Source organism: Nylanderia fulva, unplaced genomic scaffold (genome assembly GCF_048542155.1).
Source record: "Nylanderia fulva isolate GAGA-0341 unplaced genomic scaffold, ASM4854215v1 Scaffold13, whole genome shotgun sequence".
Classification (NCBI taxonomy): Eukaryota; Metazoa; Arthropoda; class Insecta; order Hymenoptera; family Formicidae; genus Nylanderia; species Nylanderia fulva.
The window spans coordinates 4,855,137-4,880,461 of record NW_028189518.1 but is presented as its reverse complement, the minus strand read 5'-3'; the positions used below and the strand labels follow the sequence as shown (position 1 = coordinate 4,880,461).

Sequence of the window (25,325 nt, the reverse complement as noted above, 5' to 3'; positions counted from 1 at the left end):
CCCTCGAAGCCACCCCCTTTGGCGCCTACTCCCGAATAAGACGGTTTCGCCTGGAGATCATTACGCCACGCCTTAAGTCGAGCTAATATGTCCTTCTTCTCCCCCACCCCCTCCCCCGAATTCACCCTCCATCCGACCGCGACTCGTATATATCTCTCGAAGAAGCGAGCGTCGCGAGCCAGAAGCCGGCACCGCCGCTGTCGCCCGTTGCGACATAGACAATTTAATGCCGTTTTATAAATTATACATCGTCTGCAAGCTCGCGAGACGAGCCGATTACCGGGGTAGATCCTGCGTTCTCTATTTAATCCAGTCTCGTGGTATGTATGTATGCGTGTCGCATGTACGTGCGCACGTCGAGAAAATGTACGATCGCGACAGGTCGGCTGAATATGCGTGTACGGTGAGGAAGAATTTCAGGGAAGAGGATTCCTTAACAATCGAGATTTTTCGACAGCGTTTGACACTTTTAACGAGATAAATTTGAAAAAAAAAATAAAATAAAATTAACTTTGCTAATTATTTTGGAGTGATTTTTTAGGTTGATTCGTTGTTAAATAAATAAAATTGTGACGCTCAAGCAATCTATCAGCGCGGAATGAAAACTTTTCTCGGTTACATCGGAGTAAAGGAAAAAAGACGCTCACCCTAAAATCGATAAGTACGCCCGCAAATCTAAAGAACCTACTCCACCTTATCCGCGAAGGGAGACGAAAGGCGAGTATCGCTGTACCTACAGGGCCAGAGACACAACCCCACGTCGTATTATAAAAATAATATATCGATATCGTAATAAGGAAATGATTGGATACATCGACACCCTAAAAGTTCTCTCTTCCCGCCTCCATCTCGTTCTCCTACCGACTATTATTCATAACGTCGGCATATTTTCAAAGTGCCTGCGCCGTATCTCTGAAATGATGCAATGGCATTTTTTGAATGAAACGTGTTACATAATATAATACGATATTTTTATTATGAAATATCTCGATCAATTAACAACTCTCTCATGCGTTTATTCGATAATAAATAACGAAAATAAAGTCTGTGTATTTTTGTTACATATATATCTCTTCATCGCGATATCTTCGTCCAAGGAGACAATCCCTCACCCTCGCTCATCGAAAAAAAAGGGAAGAAGGGTGCGACTATTCCTTACGCTCGCACGTGTTACGGGTAGGAGTATCGATTCCAGGATTAGGTAGCAATTTTTCAAGCCTACAGCGAATAATTACTGAATCCTTCCCTCGACAGGCGGCCTCGAGCAACGGTTGTCGTTGCCACTTTTGCCTCCTTGGTCTCCGCGTTCGCCGACACGCGGGCTCTCCGTTCTGTGGAACGTCAATGAAAAATGTGGTGCGAAGAATTTGCTGGCGTGATTAACGGCCTTCCGCGCCCTTCCCCTCGACCCTTTTTTTTTTTATGACAAAGCTCGGAGAGATACATCGATTGTTTCGGATTTCTTCGGGAAATTGCATTTACGACGTATATAGGAGTGTTGCTCATCGTTCGCTGTTATTTCAAGTTTTTCAACGTATATTTTGAACAAAATCATAAGCTGTAGTTCTCTCGAAAGTTTGACACTACAGTGTTGAACACTGACGATTAATAAAAATCTTTCCTCGATGGTAAAAGTCGACCAAAACTGGCAATCATTTATTATAAATAATTAATTAAAATACAACGTTTCGGCTGTCATTGCAGCCCTTTTCAAGTGAATCTATGAAAAGTTAAATAAAAATAATTATAATTTTAATACACATTTCATCGCAACAAATAATTACAAATTCACATACAAAAATATGTTACATATACCAAACGTAAATGCATAATAAATTAATACAATAAATCAAATTTACTGCATACCACCGACAATATTCACCATTGTTTCAATGAACAATGTAGAACTGACAGAAGTAAGCAAGAAATAAATAGATGTTAAGCAAGAATCTTAGTCACTACGCGTTAAAAAATCGAGTTAAAACCTCATAACAAATTCGAATAAATAAACAAATAGGTAAAAATAAAATAAAATTTAAATAGCGTCAAGAACACGATCATTTAAATCCCACTGACGATTAATTTTCATTCCTTTTCAATATGTAATTCCAACTCTCATGACTATTACTACCAGTGCGACATCACGGTCGAAATCTGAGATTATCTTATATTAAATCACGTTATAGAAAGACACAATGGTCGTTTTGAAACAATGTCGCCGAATTCAACGATGCGTGTCCGACCGGACCCGACGAGGATTTTTCAAGAGCCGCGGAGGCGATACACGTCGGCGTAGTAACTTTCTGGAAAGGAAGCGGAGGGAAAACGGAGACTCTAGATGGAGGCCTTCATCTGCGGATTACTTATGCACGAGCAGCCGGGACTCATTTCATTGCAACGGAGCCAAGAGCCGGGAAGCGAGCGGAGCCAAGCCGACGGAAAAATGTTTCTATTTAGCTCGCTTAAGCTCTTTATTAAAGGTTCGCTTCTTTTGAGAGAGTCGTGCGCGGGCCGAAACCGACTCTGCGATTCGAGAAAAAGAGATTGTGGTCTCTTAACGACGACATCCCCCGCTTTCTCCTACGTTTCTTATCTCTGTTTTTCGCGATCTCACGCCCGGCGTCTTCTTCCAATTCTAACGGTTCACCCCGAGGTTTCAGAGTAGCTTCAGGCTGGAAACGAGGAAAGGGGAAAAGAAAGTGGGAGAAATTTCGTCAATTACTCGCTGATTTCGGCATCTGATCCGTGGATTACGTCCCGCCGCGGATACTGATCCCTCTCTCGTTTATTGAGCGACGTTTTCGAAATGGCGCAATCGGATACGGGGAGGAAGAGAGAGAGAGAGAGAGAAAATCTGCCGCCCCTTGACGCGCGAGAAGCGCGCTTCCGTCGCGAGAGATAAGAGGCAGCGAGTAATATACGAAATTGGATGTTTTAATAAACCACCGAGTAGCGCAACGAAGCATCGCGCGCTCGAGAAACACGAGCGGCTTTTCGTAATGGGACGGTAATATTTATAAGGGAAATATATTACCCCTGCAGTTTGAATTAAATGAATTCTCTAGCCCTTTGCGCTCAAATGTCGAATGTGCGCCGCGACGCAACGTAAAGGAGAATTAAATGATAATGTGTACAATGAGGCGAGGAGAATATAAAGTTTAGCTTAAATAAATTTCCGCTTCCGCGCTCGTATAATATGGTAATACCAAGGGTTTATATCCAATTTTATATTGCGAAAAAAAAAAACTGTTATTACTTTACGTTATTAAAAGCTATTAATAAATTCAGATTCGTTTTTCAGGATCAACAATCTGTCATCCCGCGTAATATTGCAAATGGTGCGACATTTATTTTTAATAAACGCGTAATTATCATAGATAAAATGCAACTAGCTCCATAATTTCTCTAGCGCAAATTTTAATTAAAATATAAAAATTATTAATGCCTGCGCAAAAGCTTTATTTCTGCAATAATAATAACATTTTCAGGATTTAAATAATAATTTGCTGCTTCCATCGAGTAATAATCCCGTAATCAGCGGGACAAAAGTTTCTTCTCATTTAAATCGTCGCATGACTGAAAATATTTTCAAAACCCAGCCCCGTCTACGCGCTAGTTCGACCCTTCGTGATCTCTCAACCCTCTTTTCCGAGGCCGATTGTCTTCGCATCGCGAAAGAGACGGTCGAAGGAGGCTACAAATAATTCCGGGGTGTTATTCGATGGCATATTTTCGATTATCGGCCAACGAAGCGTAATCTGCGCCGTAAATGGAGGATTGTCTCTGTGTAGCGCGAGATGAGGTGCTGCGGGCTCTTCGAGGGATAGCTCTTCGAAGGGGGTTGGTGGCGCGAAAGAGGGATTTACGGGGGGTTGTGACTGTGTATAGGAGAGGGAGCCATATAGCCACCAGCGACTCTTTAAAAGAAAGCGGGATAAACAGACAGTTCCAGCAGAGCAGGGAGGAAATGTAAATTTCCAGCGAGGCGGAAGGACGGAGAAAAGAATAAGGGCTCGAACACCGCGGGTATATTGAGTGAGCCACCGGCCTTTCCACCCGCACGGCGAGCTACCCCTCCTTTAAATTTCATGTGCCAATTGTACGCGCGATTGTCTTTACTTTGCTTCCCGCGCGCTTCTCCGACGTCGCGGGACGAGTTTTCCAAGTTGCGCCCGTTTCTTCCGCTCGATGTGTTCCGCGTTGCGAATCTTCCTCTCCTTTCGCGAAAACGGAACAGAATGAGTCTGCTGCGTGTGTAACATGCAAGACTCAGCAAGACTCTGATCGACAGAATTATTTGTCCAAGTTTAGAAACTTGACAATACAAAAGTGCACATAAGTAAGGGTGTAAAAGCTTCAAAATTAAAGTTACATTTCAATAGATATGATTATCTCGCAAATTATATGGTTACAAAAATAAACTAAACTTCAAAAAAGATATCACAGTAGAGTGAAATAGTCTTAATTGCAAAATAATATAATAATCGCGTAAATTTCTTTCCAGAGATACTCGCTGCTCGAGACGAATCGGAAAAAGGAACGTATCGAAAAAAGTTACATCACTGACGAGAGCGAAGAGTGACGCAAGTGGACGGCCGCAAAATGATATTCCGAAAAAAAAAAAAAAAAAGGACACGAGTAGCTGGAAAATGAGACGGATCGAAGGCGAGATCGCTGTCCATGGCGTATAAAGTGAAAGATTTTCTCGCGAAGGGTGGTTCACGTGACAGGGGTCGAAGCGACGGCGGACGGTCACCCTACGTGCCGGGAATTCCGTTCCGGGAAGAGGTTGCGGAGAGTACACGAACTCCTCTCCGGTGTTGTGGAACTTCGAAGAGCCGAACGGGAGAGAGACGGTAAGCGAGAGAGCAACAGTCGCTGAATAAACACAAAGTCCAGTTAAAGTCGTAATAAATGTCGCCCGCCTTCCGACGGGCTTTCCCTCTTAGCCCTTTCTCTCTCCCTCGCGCCATGCTTACTCTTCTTTCTTTCCCGGAGACAAACGGTATTGAGGACGAAAATTGACGGCTTTATCGTGCCGCTTTCGTGAGCGCGAACTTTCCGAGGAGTTGCGCTTTCCGCGTCCGCCCAGCTTCATATCCTGCAGCCCCGAGAGAACTCTAGGCGTCTCTTTCTACCGATCCGTGATATTTCTCGGCACGATTTCGTCGCTTGATTTGCAGTTATATGAAAGAACAGAGATTGGATTGGTTATATGCTCGTAAGAATTTTCGTACCAACAAAGGGATTTGGATTTTGCTGATTTTTCAATAGGCAAAACCGATCGAATCGAGTGTCAATTTTCAATTGTTAATTTTACAATATCTTTGAAGGTTATCGATTATTTTCCACGATAATTTTTATATCTCTTAATAAATTAATAAATTAAACAAGTAATTTATCTATAGATACAAATTAGATAAATTTGCACTTTCGACGCAACGAGTTTATTTTCCACCAAAGTTTCCTTACCGTAAATTTTGTTACTCATTTATTTTGCTGGCACAAATTAATTATATTTTATTATAAAATAAAATATTCGAGTTAATGTAATTCTATATGGATCATTCCCATTTCACATGTACACTTTACTCTAGAGAGTGATGAAATATACTATTCCATGTATAATATTCCAAATTACAATATTTCACGAATGAATAAATAAATATGAAAGAGAATTAACATGAAAGTGGCAACAAAATAATAACTCCGTGATTTCGCGGAAATGTAATCGCGTAACTGCCAAGTTTTGTAATCAGCCGATGTGTGTAGTTGGTTACCCGCGAAATCCGCATGACAAGTGACACAGAACATATGTTAGAATTGTTTATTCACGTATCTCGCTAAACCTTAGTCCAGCAGTATCACGATCTGGCGGGAAAATAAATTCTCATTGGCCATGTGTTTGTTCGATGTGAGATATCGCTATATACATAGCAACTCTATCGTAACGCTTTAATATCTTTATGACAACCCTAATCCGTCATGTGAAAGTATCTATTTTAATATATATCACTTCCGTTCACGATGCTAACGGTTTCTATGTTCGATTATTCAGGTGCTATCGACTGAATACAATGATAACTTTAAAATATTAAAGATCGCGTGAAAAAATTCCCGTTTCAGGGAAATTTATCTATTCTTGTATTTATTCTTTTAATTATCATTGTATATCATTTCTTGATTTTATCGTATAATTTCTTAAAAGAAAATACACTTTAATAAATTTTCTAATCTATTATTATCCTATAAATCAATCAAAATTGTTATCGCAAATTATGAATGTCAGCAAAATGTCTGTCTATATCGAGACGACTATAGAGCATCAGTGACGTACATAGCCATATTTTTTATAGATATCGGCGTAACTAGCTTTTGTAATCAACATCGTTCAATACATTTCTCATGACGTTTTGATGACGTCGATATATCCACGCGTATATTTTTATCGCACATTCATATAAAATTGATAACGCAAGTGAGCACTTTACAGGAAAGTTACTTATATTTTTACGAGAAGAATAATCTTTTTAACATTTTAGCTATAATTTAATAGAATTTATATGTATTACAATGTATTTTTATTATTAGATGGGCTAAAATTCATTCACACGCCATTGATAAAAATATATCATAATTATTTTAAAGCACGAATTCTTACGCAAGTATTGTGAAACTCTATAAAACATTTAGAATATTTTCAAGCCATTTCCTACAAAAGTCGTCTGATATAGGGAACATTCGGTGTCGATGTCCTGGAATATATACTTACCGAAATTCCTGTTGGAAAATTTTGTCTCGCAAGTTTTATTTTGTTTCCGGTTTCGTTGAAAATACGACGAAACTTTTCGTTCACTCTACCGCAATGATAGTGATAAAGTTTGTACTGTACATATTTAATTAAATATCTGTTCCAAAAAGTAATGCGCTTTACTCAAATGCTGTTTTTACAAAAAAAAATTAATTAATTTAATATTATGTTTTTATCATAAATTCTAGAGCGTTTTTTGCTAGACTTGCAGTCGCGTAAACACAAATTTATTAAATATTCGATTGCGAGGATATATTCATCTGAATCAATCCGAATTATTTATTGATTTTCCACGGAATCCGAGATCGTCGTATACGTAACTATTCATACCAGAGTCAATTAAAACTTTTTGACAATGTCGATCAAATCGATTTCATACGATATTTTGGTCGCTTTCAATGAAAAGCACGCGCATATTCCGCATTCGGGCCTCTCCATCAACGTTGTTTCGACTCGTCACAAATATTTACCAAATATCGATCTCACCCGTCGTGTGTCGTGTCGTGGTCACGATGATGTAAATTGCATTTGCCGGTCATCCGCGATGTCGATATTTGTATTCGTTTGTACATCGAGTAGCAGATTGGCCGTTCGCCAATTAAAAGCCGCGTTTATATTCTCGCATACTTGATACAAGAATCCTCATGCAATTCTGATGTAATAATGATAACCACATATGCAATTGTGACAGCATTCGGTTACTGTTGTTTTCACATATCCGTATAATTTATGCTTTAGAACGATAAACTCTTTTATATAATCACGATACTTTGAAATTCAATCGCGCCGATCTTAAAGTTAAATTAAATCTTGAAATACAATATTTAATGTGGTTTAATGACAATAAAAAAAGAATACATAAATCATTATGCAAGAAACAATTGACATTATATCGATATCGTGTAATTATCAATTATATAAAATGTCGCAGAAGAATGTTGAATAATTACTAGATTAATAATGGAAATATATGTATATACGAGAGTAATAATGATATTATATAGAAAGATCAGAGTGCGTAGTTTCCCTGAGAAAAAGATAAAGTTTAGAGATATGGCGAATGCTATAAGAAGCGTTTTATTTTTAACTAAATTGCAGTACCATATGGTCTGGAAATGTTAGTTTCTGTCTCTGCTCCTACGCGGAGGAAACGAGTTTTATTGATTTGCGCGCATCAGAAATACCGTGGATACTTGCCATATGCATTTGACTGTTACATAATGATCACCGTTGAAATACTCTACATCCGTATCATATCTTATAGCTTTTCCGAATTAACAATAAATATCCGTGTTCAAAAGAATATAGAAATACAATAAATAAGATGAAAATTTTGCCGAACGGATCTTGATACTCTGAGATTAATATAAAATGATCGAATTTCTTCAATATTCTAATAAAAAGAATATAATAAAAAAGATTAATGGCTGATATAAAAGAATCCCTCTGCAGCTCCGAGCATGTAGAGATCTTCATAAATTTTTGAATTGAAAATGATCCAAATAAAGTGATCGAAACGATTTGCTATAAAAAAGAACAGTCCTCTTCATTAACATCGCCGTCGGCGCTTAATTTTATCTTGCGCATTCGATAAAATAACGGGATATCGGCAGAGCTCGCTCGTAGCTCAAAAAAAAATTCACCCGAGATTCGATCGAGAAAACATGGATATGTAATTATCCCGCGGGAAACCGGTGACTGTCAGCACATCGATCGGGAAGACACGCGATCCCGCGCTACCGAAGGCGACTCTCCTCAGTCTCGCTACGTACGAGAGGTAGCCGAACAAAGGTGACGGAGACCCGTGGACGTAGGTCGTTAAAATAATAAAGGTTGTTATTGAACGGCGCCGCTGTTGAACCGCCAGGTATCCGTGCAAAAATTTGAATTTCTCCCGCTCGGCATCTGTCGGCCTCGCGCTTCACGTCTCATCTCTCGGTTCCGTCCCCAACCCTTCCTCCCCCACCTTCCTTTCATCCACCGCCGCGAACCTTGGCAATATCAGAGGGCGAAAGACCCGATATTATGCCATTCTCAATACTGCACGCGGCTGCGGCCGCAGTAGCGCCGTATTATTAAAGGCATCGAATAGACTGGGAGACTAACCGGGGTTCGCAACGAGAGAAAGACAGAAAAAACGGAGCAAGAAAGAGAGACGCTTCGCCCGATGATTTTGACAGTAGTAATATTGTTTTTCCTTTCTACATGAATATTCCGCAAAGTTTTAATCATATGAGAAAGAAAGAAGATATAAGGAGAAAAGAAAAATTGTCGAGCCCGATAGAAAACGAACAGAAGCTAATGCACTTGTACTTCATTTATTCCGAGAAATCGTCTAAATAGATTTTACGAACGAAAAAATTAATATCTCGAATTTAATATTAATTATTGTCACCTCGCGTGGTTGCAAGGAAAAACTCGAGGAAAAAAAAGTTTTCCTAAACTCTATATCAACCATATTCTCTTCTTCCACCATAAATACTGCACGCATCCGCGAAGAAATCTAAGAGGAGCGTTGGAGAACGAAGAGCGGCAGGAGGAAAACGTAGGAAAAAAAAAAAAAGAATGCCGAGGAGAAATATCCGCCTCCTTCCATTTCTTGGCGTCGAGGTAGGTCGGAGATTCGCCTTCTACAGTGACGTATTATGCAAGCGGGTGGAAGGTAGCGGTTGGGAGGGTGGTCGAAGGAGAGGGCGTCGTTTGGCAATCTTAGGGGATTCCGTGGATACAATGGGATCTCAATACATCACTTCACCTAACCCTCTCCCGCCTCTCTCTCTCTCTCTCTCTCTTTCTCTGTCGTTTCTCTTTCACCTCTCCGGCCTTCCCCACCTCTTTGGTTCCCGTTTCTGCGGAGCAGCACCAACGAGGCTCCCAGATGCCGTAATAGCTTAGGAGCCGACGTAATAGCTGCCACTGCCTTCCTAGAGAGAGTTATAGTTCAACAACGCAGAAATGGAATCGCGAGAGAGAAAGGAGGCGGGCGGAAGGTAAGGTAGCAGCAGGATGAAAGAGGGTGGCGTTCGCCTGGGGATGCCGGCGAAGAGAGAACACGGAGAGGAGTCGCCGAAGAATCGCCGATCCGATGCGATGATGCTTCGGCGAGCGGGATGCTCGAGGAAGGGAAGGGAACGCAATAAACCGCGGCGAAGGACGGATGATTACGGAAATGCGACATGTCGCATACGTTGCATCGCACAGAACCGAAATGTCAAACTTGCCGTCGCGTCGCGTCGGTTTCAAACTAAGAAAATTGTTAAAAACGTGTATTCGCTCGTCTATTGATTAAAATTAAATTTAGTATATAAAAAGGCCAACTAATCGAGCATTATTGGGTGATATAAACTAAGGATTTATTTTCACAATTAATTGTTGATCGCCAGTGATAAAATTTGAACAAATAATAAGATGCACTTTCTTGTTCAGCAATTATCTACTATCAGTAGCTAACAGATTGTCGATATGACAAGACAACTTTCATGTTTCTATTTTTAATTAATGTAATTGCTGAAAAGGACCACAATGTGGGTCGAAACGTAGTGTGTACTTATTTTCAATAAATAAATAGCCAGTTTTTGGTCGAATTAAATTGCATCTTATTATTTGTCAAGTATTTATTCTATATAAGATAATACAGTACAAACGTTTCGACCCACATTAGTGATTGTAAGTCGCAATTTTATCGCCGAATTAGTCGTGTTAAGTCAAATTAGAAAACGTCAGTATATTTCTTACGGATTGATCGCTCTATCGAGATGTTTGGCCGATCCCATAGATTTTATCGTTAGTATGCGAGAAATTATTGTTGTCATAACGCTTTTTTGATTGGGACAACGTTAAAATTTTAGACAGTGAAACTAAGCTATGATAACCAGCTATATATCTCTCTTCATAACGGTAATTGATATAATTTTGATACACATTATGTATTTAAAATCAATGCTTATAAAATATTTTATATATTAAATATGTGAAAATAATATTGCCCCAAAAGTATTAAATTCAAACATTTTTTATAAATAAGACTGTATTACGATAATAATTTCATCAAGTAATACAATCTATATAACGTGTAAAGATATATAATTTTTTATTTGTACACTTTTTCCTTTAATCAATTAGCTGAAAAAATTTTTCTTTAAAGAGAGCAAATAAAATATCTCGAGGTTAGATTAATTAACAATGACAATAAAAAAGTATATGTATTCAGAAAAGATTTTAGAGAGAGAGAGAGAGAGAGAGATATGGCCTCGTAAGTAGATATAAGTAATAGTTCTCATATTTTCTTAAATAGAATCTGCTGAAGCTATTCAAATCTTATGCAGTTCCAAATACGAGTTTCAAACATACATACATTACATTCTTCATGCATGCCTATTAATACGAATTATAATGAAATATCTTGTCTGAGCACCTTTTATCTAATATTTGAGCCAAATGCTCTTAAAAGATTCAATTATTCAATTCTATATTTTCATCCTATTATCGTATTGCATGGATTAATTAACATATGTTCATACACATAGACGCACACTATTCAATATTCATAATACTTGTACAGGTTATCATTTTATCCCTACTTTAATAAGTTCAATGCAAATTTGGTCGTTTATTTAATTTTGTCAGAATTTTAGAAACTATATACATATATATATATAGATGGATGAAATTTATGCGTAATGCATATATTAATACATATCTCTATAGATTTTGGATAATATTTGAATATTTTTGTACATGTCATAAAATAACTTTTTGTAACAAAGCCAGCTAAATTATATTTAACAAATGCGGTTTTTTTTTTTTTTTTTTTTTTTTTTTGAAAATTTATGATAAATCCTGTGTGTCTCATTTCTCATGACAAAATAAACTAAATTGAAATAAATGAATTTGATATTTTACAGAACACTAGCTGTAATAACAGTACTAAATTCTCTGTCGTATCATTTGATTAATATAAAATTAATGTAAACTTATAAAAAATTGAAGCATTTATAAGATTGTATTTCATTTGTGACACTTTTATAATTATGCGTGCATAATTATTCGTGCATAATTATTCGTGCATAATTATGCGTGCATAAATTAGCTGATACTCGGAAATGTATATCTCTATCCCATTCTCGGATTGCATTGCCTTCCATCGCGCAAGTTACACGTTGCTACTTCTTATATACGAATTATAAAATAAAATTTGATCGAATCCACGAAGGAAACGTTGAAAATAACAGTGCGAGTAATACAAAAGCCCATAAGAGAAGCAGAGACACTCCTCTATCGAGGCTGCGAATCCTTTCTCCGAAAAACAATTTATCGACTACCACCCATCAAATGGACCACCACCCGGCGGGTTGCACTTCCCTTTCCAGAAGAGAAAATCACGATCACGTCTGCGACCTCTCTCATTTCTGTTTACCGTGCACCGAGGCGGGCGCGCTACGTGATGGCGAATACTGTCATCCCGCATTCCAGTCGCGAGCATCGGGAAAGATAGAAAGAATCCCGTTGCGTCCCACCCGGTCCATCCCCGTCCGCGCCCTATAGCGCGCGTAGAAGGTGCATATTCAGGAGAGAGAAGCCTGTGGAAACTCCGGGACGTTGACACCAGAAGCTGGATTCTGAACGTGGGGATGGTGGCGATGGTAGGTCGGACGCGACCCGTCCGTTAACATAGTACGTACCCCCGCTAGGTAGAGGGTTGCATGGAGAGTAAGACAGACGCGGAGGAGGAGTGGAATTGGCGGAGAGGAAAGAGGAGACGCGAGTTGTTCCAGACATAGTGAGACGTTCGAGCAGGACAGACGCTAATACACCGACATCCTCGTCGTCTTCGTCGTCGTCGTCGTCGTCGTAGTCGGCGTCGTGCGGTCATGGACCACTGTTGGTACCGTTGGAAAAGGCGTGGCGACGTCGCGTTCGCGCACCTTTGCACCTGGTGCGCCGGGGAAGACACGCCTCTCTGTGGAATTCCTCTCTCCAATCCGCCTACACACCCTTTCTCTCTCTCTCTCTCTATCTCTATCTCTCTCTTTTCCTCTCTATCTCGTGTCCCTCTCAACTTCCTCCTTCTCCTATACTCGTATCGCCGTGTGCTGCGCTTCTCCGACTTTCTCATTCGAAAGCGTTCCTCGCTCTTCCATCCTCCTTCCCTACCATCGAATACCTAGGAGGAGATCAAGGATCTCTATTCTCTCTACCGACAGCTCCCTCCCGTATTCCTCCTGACCACCGTTGCCGTCATACTATCGTCGGCAGCAGAGAGGACGAGCCACCACCACCACCACCACCATCACCACCACCATCACGACTACTACTATCCATTACTACCACCTAGTGGAAGCGCGTCTCCTTCTAGGTAGGTATATCCTGGTTAAATCGCTACGCCAGCATGTTGCACATGTGTGTGCACGGTATGCACATACGCGTCCATCGCACGCATGCTCGCCGAGCTCTTTCTCAACGTCTAGTATACGCGTGGGCACCGTGTCTAGTCTCGCCGGGAGAGCGCACACATCAAAGTGCGCGCGCACTGCATTCTCTCTCTCCCTCTTTGTCACTTACCACGTACACACACCCAACACACTACACGTATACATACACACTTTCTCTCCCCTCTCTCTCTCTCTCTTTCTCTTCTCCTCTAGTCTCGTCCGCCCACTCGATATCCGCCGGTGTCGGTCCCGGCCACGTGATTCCCCTTCGTCTCCCTTCCTGCATCTGGCATAGGTTTTCATGGGAGGAAGAAGACGGGGAGGAAGGAAGAAGGCGGAAAAAGACGGAGCAAGAGTCTTCGGCAAAGTGCGATTACCGCAGACTCGCGGAATCCTTCGGCTTTTCTTCCCTTCTCCGTCGCGCCGCCTCTCCTTTCTCTCCTTTTTTCACTTCCTTCCGAGGCTACCGTCGGGATGTTCCTACGTGCACGTCTCGTAGCGAGGAACGAAAGACGTGGGTATTGATCAGAGCCTGTCGCGGCTGCGGAAGTAGCCGACATTACTTCACGAAGAACCGGCTGCCTTCTCGTATGCGTTTACTATTTAATATGCGCTTCCGTTCGCCTCGATTAATTAGACGGATATCTTCTGTTTTATATACGACATCAAAAAAAGAAAAAAAACTGGAAATCGCGAACAGATGATCCAAGAAGTAGAACGAGACACTGCTGTGCTTGAAATGTTATACACATCGTGAGATGGATAAAACTTCCACATAATCGTCATTCGTCATTTTAAAAGGTGAGCATTCATTTATCTACTTTCCAAATATTTGGCGTCTAATAATGACGATTATTTATTATTTCCAATTCTCATGCGTGTGTTTCGAAAAATAGAAAAATATTAAATGTATGCGTAAGAAAAGAAAATCTTTTGGCAATTGCATTTATCATTCTTCGAACCTTTCTCAGAGCCAACGACATCAAATATTGAAAATAATCTGCATATTTTTTCATTTCATTCTTTATAAAATAGCGAATATGTTAACTGTTTATTAATTCGATTAAGTTTTCAAGCTGCAGTTAATTAAAATTTACAATTTTATTTATAAAATAAAAAGAGATTTCGTATTTCATTTCAACAAATCTGAAGTAAATCTGAGGTAAAGAGGAATGAATGGAATAAAATTATACCAATTATATTGTATTGTGAGAATAATAAGACAAAGACGAAAGAAAAATCCGGGTTCTGAGAACAGGTTCATGAGTTATATCAATTTGTGATTATCTACATTCAGATTTTCTCTGATCATCAATCTCGAGTCTTATATTACACCAATGTGGTTGAATTAAGTACGAGGAAAATTCAACCTGAGGAAAAGAAAGAATAAAGCTTGAAATTTTTAAAAATAAACATAACGCTACTGATGAATGAATATTGAATAAGAGAAGACATACGACAGCGATACGAGGACTAACAATAAAAACATACTTTTGCTTGCAACGTCCCTTATTCTTGAGATTTGACAGTTGTAACGAGCACTGTCGAGCAAAAGTTGCGACGTGCCATATGAAAATGAAATGGTACCTGTCCGGCGTGAAAATGTCACGTGTCACATGCTAACACCTTCATTTTTTATAGTGCATTATGTATATCTGTATAATAATGAAGATAAACGTGACATTGATAGTTAATGCACTCACGGTTTCTATAAATAATTTATTATGACATTATCCACATTACGATACATTATTCTAAATATTATAAACTGCATATTTCCTTGCAAATCGCGCTATAAGATGCAAAAGTTTTCTTACGTAACGAGTAATAAATATATAATTGTCTACAATAATCCTAAGAAAATCGTGATATTTGCATAAAGTATACAAATTAAAAAAAAATAGTGTAACAAAAACGACATTAAAATTAATCGAATAATATTCGTACACATAGATATAATCGATGTCCTCGAAGAAACGCACACGCGCGGTGAGACGATCGTGTTTTATAGCGCATCGTAATTCAAATATCGTAGTGGATAAATAAAATTCAAATCGCCCGTCGTAAAGCAAAAACTCGTTCCAAGTCGAATAAGGGCGCTGCATTAGCGGTCGGATCTACGTAAGGCCGCGTTTAATGCACGATAAAACAGTAAATATTTTCTCATTGTACTTCTTTCTCGCCGGAAAAGTCCAAGTATCGTTAAAAATATCAACTTTTCTGCGCGAAAGCCTTCTGTCTATCAAATCAAGATCGCACAAACAACGGAAAGAAACATTAAGGAGCTATTTACACCACCAATTAAAACTGAATTAATTTTTAATCGCGATCTAAAAGTGCCGTTATTACAGTTATCAATGTCATTTAATGAAACAAAGTTTCAATTACAACTCGTAATTAATTAATTATATACTAATCCGAGAAAAAAACCTATTACATCACATATCAGAAAAATCAGAAATCTAAGACTTTGGTCACTCAACTTTTTTGTTTAATAAAATAATAACAAGAGCTATAAAGAATTGTAGATTAATATATAATCCAGCGTTTCGATTAAATATTCAAAGAATTATAGCATTCTTTAAAAATTACAATAGAACAACCTTTCCTTACAATTTTTCAATAGTACAGATATTTAGTACTTAATCAAACTTAAAAAATCAATTCTAAATTTAATGGAAGAAATTGTTCCGCGCATTGCAAAAGTTTGAATGCAATATAATTCGTTTTCCTTACGAAATATGCAAATTCTTCAGTTACGGAGAAAGATGTGAGCTCGCCTACGAAACAATAATAAACCTATCGCATCTATAATTCGCTGCAGAATCCGCATTGCATGCAATCGTAGCAGCAGCAGCGGCAAAAAAAGCGTCGTGTTATTACACACATACAATCGCATACGCGTCGAACTTCCAACGTGCAATTTTGTCGCATTAAAACGTCATAATGCCACAACGACACTCGCGACGAATCGCGCAGCGGCGCATTCGCACGCGCGCGCGCGACCGAAGCCATATTAAATTAATGCTCGGCGCGATTTCGCGCGCACGCAATCGTACTTAAAGGAAAGGAAAACTCCCTTCCCCTGCCCCTCGTATATCTCCAAGACCGAGCGGCGCCGAGCGGAGCGTGTTCGAGAGCGGCGAGAGCTCATGCTGGCAATTATTTGCGCAGCTCCTTACCCGCGGCGCGGGTTCATTAAGACACTAATTACTGGCGTGCATGCGTATGCGGCACGTAAGAAGCAGAATGTATATACGACGTGGTACAACAACGGGTATGGGCTTGCTCGCCTTACCCTGCGCGAACTTCCGCGACGTTGTACCCCTTCTTGCTCGCGTGTGTAGCGAACTAGGCAGCGAGAGCTCTGGCACGCTCCAGACATCTATTTACAAGGTTGCACGTCTCGGTTACGTTGTTAGACCTAACTTGGCTCCGACCGACCGCTTGCCTGCCTTGGGTTAGCCCGGAGGGAGGTTGGGCGCGCGCTTCCGCAAAACCAAACCCCTACAAGGACTATATAACGTTTCGCTGCGTCTGAAAGCTCTTCTGGGACGCATTATTCACGTACTTCCGATGCGCGTGTTTTTCCGACCCCGGGTCGATAATACGCTGATATATTTGTTACGAGATGACGGAGAGGATGTGCCGAAAATATATTTTTCAAAAGTATATCTAAAAAATTAGTATGTTATTTATAAATTATTCGTATAAGATTATAATATGTGATAGAGAACTATTAATGTAATGTAGGTAAATGATAACTGAAATATAATAATCGATAGTTCATTGAGACATTACTCCAATTTTACATATATATATATATATATATATTTAAAACACATTTTATATCATTGTGTAAAAAAATCACGATATTTAAAAGATTTATAATTAATCTATTCTTAGAGCGATTCTTGACTACTTTGATTCAACATGTATTTCTGCATTATTGATTGAAATATTACTCATAGGTTAGTGCAATTCATGTAGGAAAATGTGTCGTATCTAATTATTTTTTTTTGGAATCAGCCTATAACGAACAGTAATATACTAATGAAACTACGGGAGATTGAGAATAAAAATATTTTGAAGATGCGCTTAAACATATGTAAAAATGAATTAATCGCACATATACAATAAACGTAACGATTTGATGACGAGATTTTATTTTCGCAGCATCTCATTGCACGTGCAACATGCGGCATGGAAACTGTTGCAGCGACCACGTGGTGTATCGCGAGAGAGGCTGCGTTTCCCACGGGCGGGGAATGACAGGGGTGTATACGGTCGGCCGATCAGTAGGTAGAGGGGTTGTTTAGAGCGAGCGAAAGAGAGGAAGACAGACGGAGAAAGGGGAGAGGTGGAGAAACACCGAGGAGGGGTGAAAAGCACGTGGCGCAGGCGACGCGCGCCTCTCTGCTACGGGTGGCTGTATATCTATCGGGCTTTCCACCCCCAGCATCCCCCCCACTTGTTGTGCTTTACCGTGTTGTGTTGCTATGTTGCCTTGTATATCGAGAAAGTTCAACGCCGGCTAGACGATGTTTCCCATCCGTCGGATGGTTACCGTCCTCGGAATCAACAGGCTTTCTCTCCTGTGAGTATATTCGAGGAAGCACGAAGAAAGTCTCTTTCTTGATCAAATTAAGACTTGGAAGTAGCGCGAGTTTTCAGGATACTTTCACGTCACGACGATAGTCCTCTTATCCAAAATTCGCAACATAGACAAATGTGCGCGATTATTCTCGGGATTTAATAAAAATTTGTAAAATAACGAATATTTTTTGTAATTTGTACTATCGTTATAATATGTTTTACATTAAATTTAACATAGCTAGCCACAGAGCAAATAAATTAATACAAACATTTAATAATAATTTTAAAATTATACCACAAAGCTTTTGCAAGTTGAAAGAACATTGCTTTTAATATTAATAATTATGCCCATTATGAAAAGGTGGCAAGATACCGACTCCTTGAAGGGGATGTATGATTATTGGGCGACCCTCTTTGCTGGAGTGTACCATGGAATATTAAGGAGCAGCCCTAAAGGGAATATTCCGAACACCGGCTTTCGGGAAATATCGGATAATTTGATAATTTTACTTTTGTTACATAATTCGTAAGTATACTTCAATGTTTAACGTTAAACAAGTACAATCGAAGCATACACACATATTTATTAAAGATTATTTGTTGACTGATAAAATTACTTTTCTTATCTGTTCTTCCAAAGTTTCCGAATTTTTTATTTATCTTCGCTGTGTAGCTTCTTGTATAATTATCTCAATCAAGACTATAGAAACTAACTTAATCTAGAGTCTAACGCCATCATTTTTAATCCCCCTTATCTATTCTATCGCAGAAAGTAGCTCGAGCGAACTTTTCGCGTCGCTCCTGATCGCCCTTCGAGATTTAAATTCTCCTTTAACATCGGAGCAATTTCTTTTCACGGCAATCGCAAGCGTTTAATTGGTCCAACGGAGAGAGGCAGGTGGCTACATTAATTGCAGCGGATTGCCAGCAGCAGGACGGGCTGGTCAGGATGCCTAATCATGGGGGTTGTGCGGCGATAGGTCGGTCCGACGCGGCAGAAAAGGCGTCTCGCATTGAATGCTAAACAAAAGCTAATTTATATCCGGAGGTCGAGACTAACGCTGGAGATCGGGAGATGAATGGCTGTTCTCCTTGCATACCAAGTGGCACGCCGAGTCCTTCAGGACCGCGGAGTTAAAGATCTTGGGGGAGTGTTCCCCGTGGAATAGTTGCTTGTATCTTCAAATATTCGCGTACGGCGAGACGGCGAACTGGATTTTAGGAGCTCGTTAAAAGAGACGCTCGATCGCCGCTTGATTTCTATTCAGACGGCATGTAAATTTAAACGCCGTGAATAATTTTCATCCTACAATATCTAATAATCAACCCTTTATAGACGCTCTCTTTAAAAGTAAACTCCAAGAGAGAGAGAGAGAGAGAAAGAGAGATAATTTCTAGTAAAGTTTTAAGACGCGGAGGCTGCAAGCAATATATTTAGACGGCAATTTCAAATAATTTGAAGAAGCAAGTTTCCTTCGTTTCGAAAGCGCGATTAAAAGAATTTTCAGAATGAAATATATTCGTTAATATTAATTTTATATGCGACGAAAAAGTTTCGAAATTAAAAATGTTGATAGAAAAAAAATATAAATAATATATATTTAATGAATTCAATTAACAATTAGATGTCGAACGCGTAATCTATATTGTTACTATTCGTGAGCTTTTTGTCGCGCAAAGCAGAAGGGTGAAATACTCCGGTTTCTATCGATTAGTGAAAGAAAAAATTTCCGAGCACGTATTACCAGTGACGAGCAGGATTCGCATCGCGAGCTTTCGAATCTAGGCGGTTTAATCTATCATTGCGACGGCGAGACGAGAAGCCGGAGTAACTACCGCGGAATAATTAATAAATGCAAGGTGCATTAGTATGCGTTGCGGAGAATGAGTTCGTGCGGACCTAAAGTCGGATGTGCGCGCGGGCCCGGGGCTTGAGAGAGAATTATAAAATAATAAAGAGAAAATTACGTAATGTGAGGATCAGATGAGAATTAGAGGACAATGAAGACGGGGTAAACCTCCCTCATCGTCTAAAGATGGAGGGAGGGAGAAGAGTGGAAACGCGTTTGTCGGGGGTTGGCGGTGGAGAGAGAGAGAGAGAGAGAGAGGTGGAAAACCGGAGGTCGAGGACCAGACGTCTTAATGTCTGCATCGTCGGAAACTCGTCCCTCGCGCATGACTATCTCTGCGACCCTTACATCTTTCCGATAAGAACCTTAAGTCCCGAAGATAAATTCGACTCTTTCTGAACCTTTGATATTCGCCCCGAATTCCGGCGTACCAGTGTCTGGCACAAATCGGTATATCTAATTATTTGCGAAAGATAGGATTCAAATTTTTATCGTCCCGCAAGACAGCTCGTAAGTGACATGTCTCGTATATATGCGATTTGTGACCTCGACTGCGTCTTGTAAAAATAAACGTGTCTGTTGCAATACGTAAAAGAAAATGTCTCACACAAGATATCCAATTGAAAAATAGCATATATAATCTGTTTTATCAATAAAAATTATAAATATATAATATTTTTTTTAAATCAATCGTATATGTACAACTCTTGCAACATTTCCATTTTATGAGCAACATTAAAAATTACATAGTCTTTCGCAACTCTTTCATTATGAGAGCTGGTGAAAAATAGCATATATAATATGTTTTATCAATAAAAATTATAAATACATATATAATATTATTTTTTAATCAATCGTATGTACAACTCTTGCTTAACATTTCTTTAAAATTCTATAAAAAGGTCTCCAACGTCTATTTTATGAGCAACATTAAAAATCCCACTATTACATAGTCTTTCGCAACCCTTTCATTATGAGAGCTGGTGAAATGTCGCGAGACTTATCGAAATGGAATACGATGTCGCCGCGGGTGCTAATCGGGGATTCTAATTAGTAGTCAGCCGACGCAGGCTCGACGCGACTTTGTAAATGGTAACAATGTTATGTAATTAGGTAAAAAGTTCTGTAATCAAGAAGTAGATCTTCTGCCGCCATACCATCGCGCGCTCTCTCGCTCTGATCCTCCCACCCTCATTCGTATTAAAATAGTCTCGCTAGGAAAGCGTGCGTTGTGCTCTGCATATCTTAAAACCCAGGGGCTGCGGTGGGGACGGTCTAAGAGCCACCACCCGTTCTGATTTTTGCCGCGATTCATATTACTACACAGGCGTGGCTGAGATTATGAGGGCGCTCTTCCAACTTAAATTTCGACTAAATTGGAACGCTCGAAATACTCACTCGGTACCGTAAACTTAAAATTTCGCGAGCAAACATTTCTCGCCGATTATGTAAATTCGCGAAACGCGAAATACGCTATATAACGCGATATCACCGAATTATTAAAGAAAATTCACTGTTTTTCTATATCTATATAATTTAGTCATTTCAATCGTTTGCTATTATACGTATATCATTTTTTTTTATCGAATTTTTAGATTTTACAAAAACAACATTCCGGCATTCGTGTTAATTCGTCAAAATTATTATGTACTCTCGAGTCGAAAGCGGAACGATTCATGCCTCGCGGCGTTGAAAGTCGCGCGCAAGAGTTTGATTTTAAACGGGATAAGATCGGCGCGAGAAAACCGGCACAGAAGTGATACATGTTTCGCTACGCATTACTTCCTGAGATGCTGACAAATGGATACGTGATTGCAACAAGCGAACTTGCCGCACCGTCGTTGTCGCGTAGACATATACGATAGTGCAATTTGTGCATACGACCACACACACACATAACGGCATGCGTAAAAGGAGCTGCGCCACGTTGGATAAGCATACACGTATGCACGCATGAGATCATCGGTCGCGTACGCTCGCGGAAACGCTGACGTCAGTGGTTTCGATTGCTTTTGTTACTTTTGTAAACGATCGCGCTCGATATGATGGTATCAGGAAGACGAATGCCGATTGTGCACGTGCGCCCGACGATCTATACATGTTTAATTTTCTTTACTTAAACAAACTATGTCACTCGTTACAAAAATAGAACTACTGTTTATTGAAAATTATAGCTGAAGCGCATCAGAATTTTGCATACATCTATTATGTATCAAGTTTATATATATATATATATATATTTATATTTTATGTATGATACATTAGAATTTTGATCGGTCGAAAAATCTATGATCGAAAAGAGCAAAGCAATATAATTTGAAGGTATATGATTTTCCAAATGCAAGTTCAGTAAGCCAACTTAATGCATTAATCCTTCTCGTTAAATAAATATTATAAAAATGTATGAGTTTTTTTTTCTTATGTAACAACAGCACGATCACGCGCCTGCATTGTGAAATATCATTGGTATCGAACACGTGTAAAAATGCCGTGCAATCCACATATCGTAAAGATTAGAGATTGACATGCGATTGACGGAGGGAAAAAAAACCAGTGAACATTGAAATTGTTTGCGACTTGCACAAATTATAACGCGAGTCGTTGGCACATCGTCACGCAGTTCGAATTCGAACAGAGATTATACGAGTCGTGCAGCATGTGAGTCATGCGCATAATGATACGTGAATATGAAACTTTTTACACGCAAGAAACATCATCATCACACATTGTCACGTACTCGTAAATAATTTCCAATAACATAATAATAATAATCAAATGTCAGCACGCGAATTTAGAATTTCGCAAGACGAGAGAACGATCCGTCGAGCAAATTGGAGCGTCGGATGATTCATAAGAAAATATAAAAAATGATCTAAGCATTTGACATTCGGTCTCATTAAGGACTCTCCTCCTACGGATAAGTAACGAGAGCGAATCGCGGAGGGAATGCGGAACTCGACACGGTGGAATTAAATAAAAATAAAACGCGAGATAATAACGTTAGCGAAGGAGTCGAGAACCCAAGACAAATAGTCGAGGGAAAACAAAGCGTATTATAAATACCGGGTGACAGGACGAGTGGTGCGGGAGAGTGAGCGTAAGCGCAAGAGGGTAGTCGGCCACGATGGTCGAAGGGTGGAGGCTTTCGAGGAGAGAGAGGAGAATTCACGATATATAGTAGCCGACGACTCTTGGGAGAAAACGCTCGAGAAAACAGGGACCCCGCCAGCATTTTTGCTACCTGCCGACACAATGAGCCGCCGGATTTCTTTTCTCGTTCCTACCCCCATCCCACGCGAGAGTATTCTTACCCGCCGGAATTATAAATTTCACGCACCTACCCTCGCGAGAATTATATAGCCAATAATCTCGAAATCGTATTACGATTGAAATGTGTGACCGTTTGATTGAGAGAAATCAATCTGAGATTATTCTCTACGAAATTATTATATTTATGAAAAGTTCGTAAATCTCTTTGCGTATAATTTCTCTGTCTTCGAGAAAATATATCTGCATTTTAAAATTCATTTTTACTTGTCCGTTGAAGATTATTTTCTACAACTGTCATAAGATTTAATATAATCTACGTAATAAGCAAAAACACTTACACTAGGACGACCGTGGCCGCGTGGATTCAGCTGCCAGGGAACTGTCGATGGCTGAAAATGCTCCTTTCCCCACGAACCGTTGTCAAACGGATTTTCACCAATGTGTCCCTGAAACAAAATCAATATTACAATTAGCAAGATTACAACGACACATTTTTAATGTGTATATAAAAATATATATTTTGCTAAAAAAGTTTCTTGAAAATATATTTCCGTCAACAATAAAATTGTAAAGATCGTTAATATGAGAGTTTCGATGAGAGAAGTGGAGAAATTTACTTGTACGATTGCGAGTGACCGCGTATTTTTATTCTCACAGTCTCGATAAACAAGAAAAATTACACGGCAGGCCAGGTCGAGGGGCATCGATCTTCGAGGCTCCCCGAAGTTTCAAAGTTTTTTCGACGCTTTTCCGCATGCCGCGTTCTCGCCGGCGAGCTTATTTTTGTAATATATTCCGCGGCGTCTCCCCCTCCACTCTTTCTCGACTTTGCACCCCGTAAGCCTTATTTTTCTTTTAACTTTATTTTTAACCTAGAATCTCTTCCGCGACGGCAAGGTGGCACGCACATAAATCACCGGGTATAATGAGAACACTTCGTCTTCGGGTGCTTCGCCCTCTCGGTCGCGGACGCATCTTTTGCGCGAAACGGCTATTATATTATATTCGTTGCCTCGCCGCGGAAATCTCGACCGTCTTTATATTAATATTCATTTCCCTCATGAGGTGACACCGGCATTTCGCGCACGCGAAATAAAGAACGCACACCGTCGATTTAAAAAAGACCTCAAAGATCCATAATAACGGAAAGAATACACGAGCGAATGTAATTTAAATATGATATTTTACTAAACGTCACACAATGGAGTATTTTATGTGCTATTGAAACTGGCGATATTTTATGTTCCGTATTTTATGATGTAAAGTTTTATTTACATTGCCGTTATTTTAAATCGCGTTTTTCGCCGTAAAAAAACGAGACATCATATGTTGCTAGATTTATTAAAACATATATGAGGCACGCTTTTTTTGGTGCAGTTGTTCTCAATTTTTTTTAGCCGATGAACAAATTATTAATATTATCGAGATAAACTCGAGTAAATGTAATTACGGTTACTTGTATAATTAATTTTAGATGTATCGTTTATACATTTGTCAATAATAAAAACTCGTTCAGAGCAACGTGCCATCTTCTACACTTGAAAACTATCGCTCTAATCAATTATTTGACGTAATAGTTCACCATTTGAACTATGAGAATCAATTATATCTAAAGTCCGAAAGTTTGCCAGAATCATAATGATGCAACCATAATGATTTACAGGAATCAACCGAGGGTGGAATATGACCGAGATCCTAAATTATTTTGGCATGCATGATATAATTAGCTAAATGTTTGTTCAAGTGTTACGCAAATCTCAGAAATACGCTTAATGTCGCCGCAATAAATTGAAATACGAATACGAATAAAGGAAAATACAATCATCTTTTTGTGCATTTTCAAATATTTCAATTTTCAAATCAATATTCCGTATAATAATACTTACGAGAGAAAGATAATATCATTCTCGAATGTCGAGTTTATCGTAAAAAAAAAAAACCCCCCAGGAAAAAATAGTTTCTCCACAAAATCTTTATAAACGTAGGGACGAATCTTCAAGCGCGTTAAATAATGCGCAAAGTTACGGGGACTCTGGAAATCGTAAATTTTCAAGCGAGTCGCAGGGATCGATTACGTACTACGCGAAGTCGGCATCGATCCGAGGGGTGTAATTACAAAATGTAACTCCGTTTATTTCTACGCGTGACGCGCGTAGGGTGGCAAGGTAATGTGTAACGATCGTCGCGCGCGGTCGATGAAAACTTGCTCGCCAGGCGGCTGTCTTTCACTCCTCTTGTATTCCTTCAGTCCTCCTTTTTTTCCCTTCCCGTTCTCTTTCTCTCTAAAAAGAAAGAAAGAGCCTCGTGTATTCTCCGTATATGAGGCAGAAATAAACAGTCGCGGTAGAAAATGCCGAACCGGGTGAA

General features: G+C 39.5%; 1 protein-coding gene and 1 long non-coding RNA gene across 2 annotated transcripts in view; one reads left to right on the top strand and one right to left on the bottom strand.

The window, feature by feature from the left end:
• The window catches only part of FoxP (forkhead box transcription factor P), a 272,069-nt gene that overhangs the window by 110,407 nt on the left and 136,337 nt on the right, over positions 1-25,325 (bottom strand). Inside the window, 1 exon segment of the mRNA XM_085479832.1 lies at positions 23,297-23,404. Within this exon segment, the coding sequence (XP_085335958.1) occupies positions 23,297-23,404 (108 nt within the window).
• LOC114932531 (uncharacterized) lies at positions 13,313-24,784 on the top strand. The gene is made up of 4 exons (XR_003819914.2): positions 13,313-14,043; positions 17,419-17,839; positions 18,200-18,364; positions 18,608-24,784. It is a non-coding gene; the product is annotated as an uncharacterized LOC114932531 (long non-coding RNA).